Below are 11,134 nucleotides of genomic sequence, written 5' to 3'. Positions count from 1 at the left end.
TTATAATTAGGTTATTAATAATATTACTTAAAGTTTACTACTATTACTGTTGTTACTGTTATTATTATTAATATTCGGATGAGCCAATAATGTAAATATGAGTCTGAAATGTTGGCTACAGTCTGTATAACTGCACTGCTGCTATTATAAATTGTTAACTTTCGGGAACTATTTGAGGCTTCCATTAGCCGCCATTGTTGAAAAAAAAAAAAATGGAACATTAGCGTCAATGGAGTTGTCGCAACTCTACCTTTATATGGCTCTGATAAAACCTAATTAAATGCTCGGCAGGCCGGATTAAAGTGCGTGGTGGACAGGATCTATGACAAATGCTCGGCGGGCCGATTTAAAGTGCGTGATTTAGTTTTACCAGAGAATGTCTAAAGGGTTTACTAATAAATGGAATACCTATTTGAATACCTATGTAGGCTTACATGATGTGTTCACGTCAAGCACCCGTTGAACCGGTAGCATACATCATAGAACACCATAAATGTGGTCATTCAAATGAACCAAACATTGTCAGGCTATCTGAAACATCTGACTAGGCCTGTCACGCTAGAAACTTCCTATGTTTAGTTAGAACAGGTCATTTGATGTGATGTCTGATTGTAATCGGATGACATTACGTTCTAAAACCCAGAGATAAAACTGTTTTACAACTCCTGTAACAGATTAAATCGCCATAGGCTAGTTGTCAGTGTATCTCCTGCATGGCGGCAGCCAAAGGCCCGTAACATCGGCCCGCTAACTCAACCTACAACCACTTAATGCTTTAGATTTTCAGATATGGTCTTCTAAAACGGAATTACATCAATGGAAAGGAAACAGCTTTTAAACAACAAATGGGTGGCTCTTAAAAGAGCCGTTGGTTTTAAATAGACGATGACCGTCTACTTGGCGCTGGTATACTTGGTGACAGCCTTGGTTCCCTCAGACACAGCGTGCTTGGCCAACTCGCCGGGAAGCAACAGGCGGACAGCGGTCTGAATCTCTCTGGAAGAGATGGTACGGCGCTTGCTGAAGTGAGCCAGCCGAGAAGCTTCTCCGGCAATGCGCTCAAAGATGTCGCTCACGAAAGAGTTCATGATGCCCATCCCCTTGGAGGATATGCCGGTGTCAGGATGAACCTGCTTCAGGACCTTGTAGATATAGATAGCGTAACTCTCCTTCCTGGTCCTCCTGCGCTTCTTCCCACTCTTATTTGCCGGTTTCAGGACGGCTTTCTTGGCGCCTTTCTTCGGGGCAGGCTTAGGTGCTACTTCAGGCATCACGGTGATCAGTCGACTCCAAATAGGTCTTTCCAAATGCAATGTAGATAATGAACAATGACGCTTCAGTGTTGCAACGCTGGTATTTATATGTTAGGAGCGGACCTGGTTGAAAAGTTCCACATCACCTTTGGCGGGAGCGGACATCATTCTCGTGCCAAACGACAGGCTGTAATATTATGTGATGTTAAAACAAAGATTGTTAAGGCGCCTTAACAATCTTTGGTTAAAATATGTTTTGTGTCATTGTTTAGGCGTGCAGATCTTTTTTCAGTAGCGTATGAAATTAGCAATATAGTTGACATTGTCATTTCACAACAACCACTTCGACAAAATGGTTATGGTTAGTTATATGGGGTTATATGAATTTAGCAGATGCTAAAATTGAGTAATGTGTAGATTCATTCCAGTAAACGTAGCCTAACTGCTGTTTCAGAACAACGGTTCCTGATTTGACGTAGGCTAGGGCAATTCCAGATTCGAGTCAAGGCAAATATTTTGTCTTTCCTAAGAAGTGATGGGGTAAGACCTATTTTTTACAGTCTATGGGTAAGACACTGTTACCTCTATGTCATAATCAACACGTTTGGTTTCCTCCTTTCACTTTTGTGATCGTCAAGCTGAGCGTGCCTCGCCCTCGCATACAGTGGGAGAGAGAGAAGAGGAAGTGGTGAAATTGTGAAAGGGTTGAAATTGGTTGGAAGGGTTTCTTCTTCACTGCGAAAAATATGACATGTTAAGACAGACCTTTTTCATAAACTTACAGCAAACCATTTCAAATGGTATAGACATTGAAGACAATGATAAGGGACCGTTCGTTATTTATAAACGGGGTCACCGGAGGGATTTTAAGTGCTTCGATCAAAAGTTGCATGACCCTCCCCTGCCTGCTATATAATTTTCAACGACCCTCCAGCAGCATTTTCAAAAATGACATGACCCTCCCTGACCAATTGTCGATGTCTTCCGCGCTATGCTATGCTATGCTATGCTATGCTATGATAACACATCAACGTAAGCCACCGCCCTAACTTCAACCTCTGCTTTCTGATCTTACACATCACACTTCACCAAGATGGTGGCCATTTCAGTATTTACTCACTAACATTGTTGTGGAAACACAATGGAAACTAAATGCACACTTCCTGCAACTGCATTAGCCTACTTGAAAAGTTACTCCTCTAGTAATTATTCACATGAAATAAAACAATAAAGCATTGAGACCATTCAACAAAGCACACTGGGTAATAACAAATTCAACACATGAACTTGTTGCTATGGACTCGTCTCTAGGCTTCCTCAGTCATCTTTTGTCTTTAAATCCTGTGGCACCAGTGAGCATCAGAGAAACAAAATCCAAACACTGAAATACTGGCATGACCCTAAGGATTCAGAAAATGTATCATTTACCCATTTTATCTGATTTGGAGGGGGTGATTTTCAGTCTTATATCAGACATGGCGTTTGAGAAAATAATGCATATAAATTAAGCAGAACACTGACATAGCTGAAAATCCAAAAACGGTATAACAAATAACAAATGAGACATTGATTCCTATGTTTTAAGGTGTGGTAAACCCAATTATGACATTGCCATTACTCTAAAAGGTCAAGGTCATGACCTTTAGGCATGGTCAATTACATTTTATGACATTTTCGCACAGATTGCATCATTCAAGGCCACGACATAATCAAAATCTTTGTCAGAATCCTCATCAGAGGAATAGGATTGATTCTCATCAGCAAAGTCATCCTTCTGGTTTTTGCACTGTCTTGCATGGCATAGGTCAGTGCAGGCCAAGTTGTTGGCAACACACTGACATGATGGAGTGATACAGGCCCCGTCCACACGAAGACGCTTTTTGGGTTAAACGCACAGGTTTTGCATCGTCTTGGCCAATCGTCCAAACGAATCCTGTAAACGCACTGCCCGAAACCACACTTTTTTGAAACCTGGTCCCAGGGTGGAAAAATCTGAAACCGTAGCCCTTGCGAGTTCATTTGGACGGCAAAACCACATACTTGCGTATATATGATGTCATCACCACACAACAGCTGCCCTGGATTTGAAACTTATAGTATTGCCTAACAATACTAGTTTTCATACATGACATCACATACGATTACAGTCAGTAGAATATCACAACTGGTGCTGCCCAGCGCCAATAGCTCACGACTTGGTGGACTGAACAGTGTTTTCCCTGTGTTTTCTTGATGCATTCTAGCTACTGTAAGTGACGCGAGAGAATTAGTCAGAAGTTAATAGGGAGGTGCAGGGTAAATTTAAATTAATTTGTGCATGCAGGTGTCATTCATTTATTTTACATGTCTTACAACATAAATAAATGCATTCATAGTCTAGTGAAGTCAGATATGAGCATACAAAGACGCTTAGAACTCATGTTAAGCCTATGGTAGATGCACACTAAATGCAAATGCGCGATTTGATGCAGGCAAAAGTATTGACCGTTACTAATGAAAGCAGCCTATTATAGCAATAAATGTGGCGACGGAAGTCTAGAACTTGGGTAGGCCAGCGTTTAGTAGCCTATGCACTTGCGGTGATAGCCAAAACTAATGTGAATCGCGGACTATCCTACAACCAAAGAAAGTAAAGGAGATTATTTGTACCTGCGTTAGCCAAATAAAGGATGGGACTGCACCCTTCACAAACCGTAAACACAGACCAGAAACTCAAGTACTGCTTGTGGACCAATGGAGACAGTGAACCAGTCTATGGAGAGCTGCAAGTCACCATCTTGGTCCACTCTAGACCACCCATGCTCAACTGAGGAAGGAACTTCAGGGTTGTTCTCAAGGCATCTTCTCCAGATAGCACCTTGATAGTTAGCTCTGAGACAGTGCTTCCTGAGAGAATCTGAGCATGGAGGTAACTGCCAGGATTCTATGCCTTTCTTGGCACAAAAAAAGTGCATACCTCATTTCATTGATATTGGTGATTCTGGAGCTGTACATTAACTTCTGTAAGGCTGCATACTGCAACTCCGGTGTCATTGTCCAGTCTGCCCCAACCCTCTGAAAGGTGTCACAGAAGTTTTCATTCTTCTGAAGAAGTTTTAGGGCTGACACTTTAGCACAACCTGCAAATGCACTTACAGTGTTGCAGCCTGTGTATGCGTGTAAACTAGGCAAAGCCTGACACAACTTTGAACCCAGACCACGAGCGAGTTGTGAGATGTTTATGTAACTGGTGCGATTCGTTGTACCTGTCTTCAGGAACAGGTCACATGTGAGTGTGTCACTGGTAGCCAGGCTTATCACCAAGACATCAGTGTCATCAGACACAAGGATGATAGATTTGTGACTAGTCCTTGAAGCATGGCAAGCATGGACTAGCATACGGGTGGCAGCCTCTTCCTGAGTAGGCGACAGGTCTGCTACCTGTTGGGTCAGCTTGTAACACTGATCTTTGGTTGTAGTGTACAGAACCTTTTCACCGAGTCTTGTTCTAGACTGTTCTTTGCTCCACTCTTTGAGCAAGAAGGTAGCAAGATTTGTTTTGTTGTTGTTGCTTTGTAGGAATCTCTTTGCCCTGCAGTGATCTGTCTGACCTCTGTGCCTGAGTCTGCACCCCTGGCCACTCTCTCCATGTGTTTGATAGAAGCCTCATTATATACATCAAAAACATGTCAACACGGGTGCTGTGACTTGCTTCAGCTAGCACAGTGGACAAGGCATAGTCTGCAATATCAGCAAATGTCTTGCCATCACCGTTCAGCTTCTGAACAAGTGCCATACCATCTATTACGCAGGTGGAATTTAATGGCAATGATTCAGCAACACATGGGAACTTGAGCAGTTGCTTGGCAAGTGAGGATTTGCAAGTCTTCCTCACATTGCCATCTGGTGAAGCAAGAGCGCACGGAAGTGGTCAAAGGGGATGAGAATACCTCCTTCAGGTTGAGCTGTCTACTCTATGCAATCAGTACCATCTGGGCAAATATTCGATTATCAGCTTTGAGGATAACTTCTTTATTCCTTTATTGCATGTCTTTGCCTTTCCCTGCATTGAGGAGAACGTTTGCAGTTTCATCTTGGAGAGTGGTGCATGGAACTGCTTTGCAGGAGGATTACTCTCAACACGCTCAGCAGAGAAGGTTCTGTAGGCATTCTTGCCAATGGTGTGTGAATTCAGAAGGTCTTCAGCAACATCTGCTGGTGCTGTACTTCTAGTAGACAGAGAAACAAGGGACTCACCACCTGCAAATGGATTTATCCAACTAGAATTCAACAGATCCACAGTGCTTGTAATGTGTTCTTCGTCTTAGCCAATTCTGCTTTGTCCAAGGTCCTTGTGAGAACAGTCACTTTGTTGGAGTCCCAGGGAGCTTTTCAATATAGACAGGTAAGTGCTTTTGTACTCAGCAGTAAGGTAATATCTTGAGCAACGGCGTAGGTTTGTTCTGAGCTTTGGTGGGGACACTACCTACTAACCACCCGCCCCCCGAAAAAAAAAACACTCAACTCTTTCACCAGCCACTATAGATATATAAAATGAAAATGTGCTACTGTCCAACTTGATCTAACTATACTGTGTAGCCTACATAATCAGATTTTAATATGTACAGATATGTAGGCTATATTTAACATTTAGCATTTATTTTCTATTTGGTCTGTTATGAAATCATGCATTGACCCATTTAGGCACAGCTCAGTTAAATGCGGGAATGCATTACAACAATTGTGTTCAGTAAGGTCTGCTGTTTATTCTGATATATGGTTTGTCATGTGTTGCGTGAAGAGTGTGTAGGCCTATGATATTCCACCGAGACGAATGGATGTGGAGATGGGCGCAGAGAATAATTATTAAATCTCTTGAAGTTATTTTTCTCGCAAACTGTTTATCACAGCAAATAGTGGCTAGCTGATGATACGAGATGATCCGCAGCACTGAAATGTTTTAACTCTTTGTGTAGCGCATGTGAGCGCTTTCCCCCCCATTTCAACCTGAATATTGGTGGGGACATTTCAGTCATAATTTGACATTGGTGTGGACACGTCCTTTGGTCCCCACGCAAATCTACGTCCCTGATCTTGAGACACCTGCTGAGTTCAAGCTGAACCCTTTTGTGCCTCCAGCTGTCTGAGTGTCCCAATTGACAGTTTCCTCTAGGGTCTGTTCAATCGGAACCTTGCCAAATGTGTTGGTTGCCACCTTCACAGAGAAACATGTACCTGTACAGATCTGGTTTCTCATGTTCAATATGGCTCATCTCTGAGTAGTAAGCAGTTAGTGACCTTGCATAATTCAGATTAAGTATAAGTATAAGTACATATACTCTTTTGATCCCGTGAGGGAAATTTGGTCTCTGCATTTATCCCAATCTGTGAATTAGTGAAACACATTCAGCACACAGTGATGTGAAGCACACACAAATCCCGGCGGAGTGAGCTGCCTGCAACAACAGTGGCACTCGGGGAGCAGTGGGGGGTTTGGTGGCTTGCTCAAGGGCACATCAGCCGTGCCTACTGGTCGGGGTTTGAACCGGCAACCCTCCAGTTACAAGTTTGAAGCGCTAACCAGTAGGCCACGGCTGCCCCACGGCTTATCATAGGCAAATGTCCAGGGGATGATTGATCGAATGCTAGCCATGCGCAATGCCCAGTTTTCTTCACGTGATGCCCTCACAAGGTTTAGTACAACCTCCACCATGTCAATATATGACATCCAGAAGCTGGGCAGTGGACCTTGCTGAGACCTGAGATGCTGCAGGAATTCACAAAAGTACTGATGGACCTTTCTGAAGACTGTACGGTCAAGTGATTCTTCTACAGTGGTTGATTATATACCCTCAGAAAAGACACTCAAGTCTAGGGGCAGGATATCTAAGAGATTGTGGGCATCAGGATGGTTCTCTGTGAGCCACTGGGGAAACTAATTCCAGACTAGCCTCAGGAGGGCTTCATACATGATTTTGTACTTATGGCCATCCAAAACACCACTGACAGATCCCTCAGCCACAGCTCCACATTCAATGCATATGGCCCTTAGGCCTGCAGCCTGGAAGTGCTTCCCAATCACACCCAAGAACATACAGATGGTGTGAAAGACCCCAAGTCTTGGCACAATGTTGGGAAAAAAACTCTATGTGCCCACAGAATTTCTGTAACTTTACAATAGCGAGCCTGATCAAAGGCAACTGACATGTTGCTGATGTGTAAGGAAGTCTTTTTTTTAATTTGAAGGAGAATCTCATGAACAGTTGCCATCTGGGTGGCAGGGGCATTGATGTTTGGCAGATAGCTGACAACACTGGGAATAACATCCACAGAGTTTGATGCTAAGATGTAAACCTGTCCAGCTAGGGACACTTTGATTTGTGGCAGAGTGCAGTCTGCATAGCAACCATAAGAAGTTCTTCTTCAAAGCATCAGCACAGATATCTGTCTTGACCTCAACATAGGATCTAGTTGGAGGACCACACCTAGTTCCCACAGCATACACTGGCAGAGCTGGCAAAGATACAGAGACAGTTCTTTGTTTGCTCTTGGGCACATCACAAGCTGATCTAGGCAGTTCAGGACCGAACATCTGAGGCTGCACTGCTATACCCTTGACCCTATGGGATGTTCCACGCCATGTAAGTTTCTCTTCCAGCCTGTCAATATTGTCCCTGGCCTTGAATGATGCAATCTGTGCGAAAATGTCATAAAATGTCATTGACCATGCCTAAAGGTCATGACCTTGACCTTTTAGAGTAATGGCAATGTCATAATTGGGTTTACCACACCTTAAAACCTAGGAATCAATGTCTCAATTGTTATTTGTTATACCGTTTTTGGATTTTCAGCTATGTCAGTGTTCTGCTTAATTTATATGCATTATTTTCTCAAACGCCATGTCTGATATAAAACTGAAAATCACCCCCTCCAAATCAGATAATATGGGTAAATGATACATTTTCTGAATCCTTAGGGTCATGCCAGTATTTCAGTGTTTGGATTTTGTTTCTCTGATGCTCACTGGTGCCACAGGATTTAAAGACAAAAGATGACTTAGGCGGAAATGGCAGGAAAATGTGTGTGATTAAAAGTTTGAAGATCTTCAGGATTGGCTGTACTTATCCAAAATGTTCACAAAAGGATTTAAATGAAAGCTCAGAGTCTCCCCTTTACAAATAACTATAACAAAATAAAATATTCCAATATGTCCTATATAGATGTTCAGCTATGTCAGTGTACTGCTTGATTTATACACATTATTTTCTCAACCTTAGTTTACATTATGTGTGATAACTCAAAACAGCTACTCTTGTCAGATGGCCATCATCATTGAAAAGCTGAGATTCCAGGCTTTCAGAAAAGGTATGGTAGCCTTTGCCACTTTTTCGGTAACGACCAACCCCTCTGGCTCACGGACTAAGAGCTATGGAACGAAAGAGAACGTTATATGGCGACAGAAATCAACAATCAAACAAGCCACTTTGATTTTTTGCTGTTTTCATTAATACAAAAGATGGGTGACCCTCCCTTCTAGACAAAAAAAAGTTAGGTGACCCTCCCCTCAACAAAGAATAAAAAGACATGACCCTCCCCCATTTTCCTCCGGTGACCCCGTTTATAAATAACGAACGGTCCCTTAACAGACAGAAGCGGGGCGTAATTTAAATTCATGGCTCCGTAGACCAGCAATCTACTCGTCGAGGTGGTTCATAATTTGAGAAACGCTGCAGATCATAGACAGAGAAAGCTCTGTAAACAGAACACAGGCATATGATTTTGTTGTCACGCGCTACTATGGAAAATTAACTTTATAAAGACCAGCTCGGCCAAAAAAGAAAAAAGTATGCCAGATGGCCAGTCCAGCCCTGCGTTCAGGAATTATTTAAGAAAAAGTGGAACGTGTGCAATGTTTCATTTATCCCTCCTGATAGGGACGAATAAAACAGGCATGGGGGACGAAAGAAACATAGGCCTACAGTTTAGCCTAAGCTATGTAAACTTCCAACAAATGCTTGACTGGTTGAATGGTCATACATGTCATCAGAATATCGCTACCTGTAGCCTAGATGCGATGAGTATTTAGTGAGTAGGCCTAAGCTTGATGAACCATAAATGAAAACATTTCTTAATTCTTACTAGGGCTGAACGATTTATTGCATTTGCGATAATATCGCGATTTGATGAAACACGATTTTCAAACCGCAAAGGCTGTGATTTGTAATATATGACGTCACCAAAACGCATTATACTTGCGCTTGCCGACGTGCCAATGACTCTTCTCACGACCACTGAAGAAGCAAAAAACGTAAACAAGAGGACCAGCTAACAGTGTCAAGAAAGGTCTGATCAGTAGAGCTACTTTGGTTAAAAATAAACCTCTTAATTACCTTTTGCTCGAACCTACCATGTCTCTGGTTCTAGTTCATAATTCCCCTGTGCTGCTACTCTGGCTGGTAACTTCGTTCACTTGTCCAGCTGACGATTAAAACTCCACGACTATTTAGGCTGCACAGCAGCCATTCACCTGTGCACTGGGGACTTTGTTTACTGGAGTACAGTGACAGTGAGTGCATTTGCGATATCCAAAGGGGGTTGGCGGCACAAACATTTCATCTCACAGGTAATTAATTGATGCATAATGTTATCCGCAAGTTGTTAACACAGCTAACCACCAAAAACCCAGCTGTTCTAACATTAGCTTACCAGCTAAGGCTCTAGGCTACATACATGCTGATAACTTTGCCTGTTTAAAGAGTTTTGTCTCCGCGATTGGCTTTGTTGTGATATGAACAAACTAGTTAGTTTGCATGCATGCGTATTGCGCTTCGGTGTTGATGATGCTAACCTTTAGTTAACACCGAGCCGAACGGTCATTCGGCCGCATTTATTTGCACTACAACAATCTACAGTAGTTTGTTCCGATTCACGTGCAAGTAGCCTACAGAGGAGAGGAGCGGGTCTGTGTGTGTGCGTGCGTGCGCGTGTATGGAGAGCACAGGACAAGGAGAAGCCGTGTCAGTGCCACTACATGTAGACCTATTTGTTAACTAACGAAAGAAGGTCATATCTACATGAAATTGAAACGAATCAGAATCATTAAATGTTTACAAGGCTGGAAGTTCAACAAATATAGGTCTACTAATGTGATTAAAGTAGTTAAATAAAAAATATTTCATTCATAAATCCTATTCAATGACCTAATGCCATCATAACATAGGCCTGGGCTCCAGGAAAGAATGTTTAACTTATTTAATTTTGTGTTGGTCATACTATAGAATAATATATTGCTTGTCTTTGTTAAATAAGACAGAAGATAAAGAGCTTAAAAATAATCGCATATCGCATCGCAATCGCAATATTGGTGAGAAAAATCGCAATTAGATTTTTTTCCAAAATCGTTCACCCCTAATTCTTACATTATAGGACATTATTGCCATTAAACACTTTTACCAAAGTATAGGCCTAGCCTACACTTAACACTTAATGACCTTGCAAATGTCGGCGACTTAAGTGTGTAATTAGATAAATAGGCAGTGGCCGATGCAATAGGTAAATAGATATCTGCGTGTTAGCACAAGCAGTAGCCTGTAGGCCAATAAAGGCAAGCGTGTTTGCCACTTACATTTCTGACGTTTGACACTTTGACGTTTGACCGCTGCAAGTGCATCAAGAAAGGTCCCGCCTTAGACCATGTTAATGGCCAATCGTAGACTAGGATTTGGGGATGGACCTGGGGTGGCCAATCGAATCTCAAGGGTGGCCTGTGCCACACGGAGCCACCCCTCTGGCTCCGCCCCTGCACACACACACACACACATACTCACCCCTACTTATCATTCTAGTATTATTTCTACTACTGTTTATTTTGTGCGCACATGTTTATACATTGTATGCTGTAT

The 11,134-nt window shown here is 42.4% G+C and overlaps 1 protein-coding gene across 1 annotated transcript; it reads right to left on the bottom strand.

Moving 5' to 3' along the window:
• Window positions 1–893: 893 nt before the first annotated feature.
• On the bottom strand, window positions 894–2,551 carry LOC143135181 (histone H2B 1/2-like). Its single transcript, XM_076295903.1, has one exon. The coding sequence runs from the start codon at window positions 1,269–1,271 to the stop codon at window positions 894–896; it is 378 nt and encodes a 125-aa protein (XP_076152018.1). The 5' UTR covers window positions 1,272–2,551.
• Between the last annotated feature and the right edge of the window lie 8,583 nt (window positions 2,552–11,134).

The sequence above is a fragment of the Alosa pseudoharengus genome, unplaced genomic scaffold (genome assembly GCF_046254945.1).
Source record: "Alosa pseudoharengus isolate Yale_2024_CS ecotype anadromous, Long Island Sound unplaced genomic scaffold, YU_APseudo_1.1 YU_APseudo_1.1_scf_2, whole genome shotgun sequence".
In the NCBI taxonomy this organism is placed as follows: domain Eukaryota; kingdom Metazoa; phylum Chordata; class Actinopteri; order Clupeiformes; family Clupeidae; genus Alosa; species Alosa pseudoharengus.
This window is presented reverse-complemented; position numbering and strand designations above follow the sequence as displayed.

What these genes read in the sequence shown, in the direction of transcription:
- LOC143135181 (XM_076295903.1), bottom strand. Translation starts at nt 1,271, where the DNA reads ATGCCTGAAGTAGCACCTAAGCCTGCCCCGAAGAAAGGCGCCAAGAAA.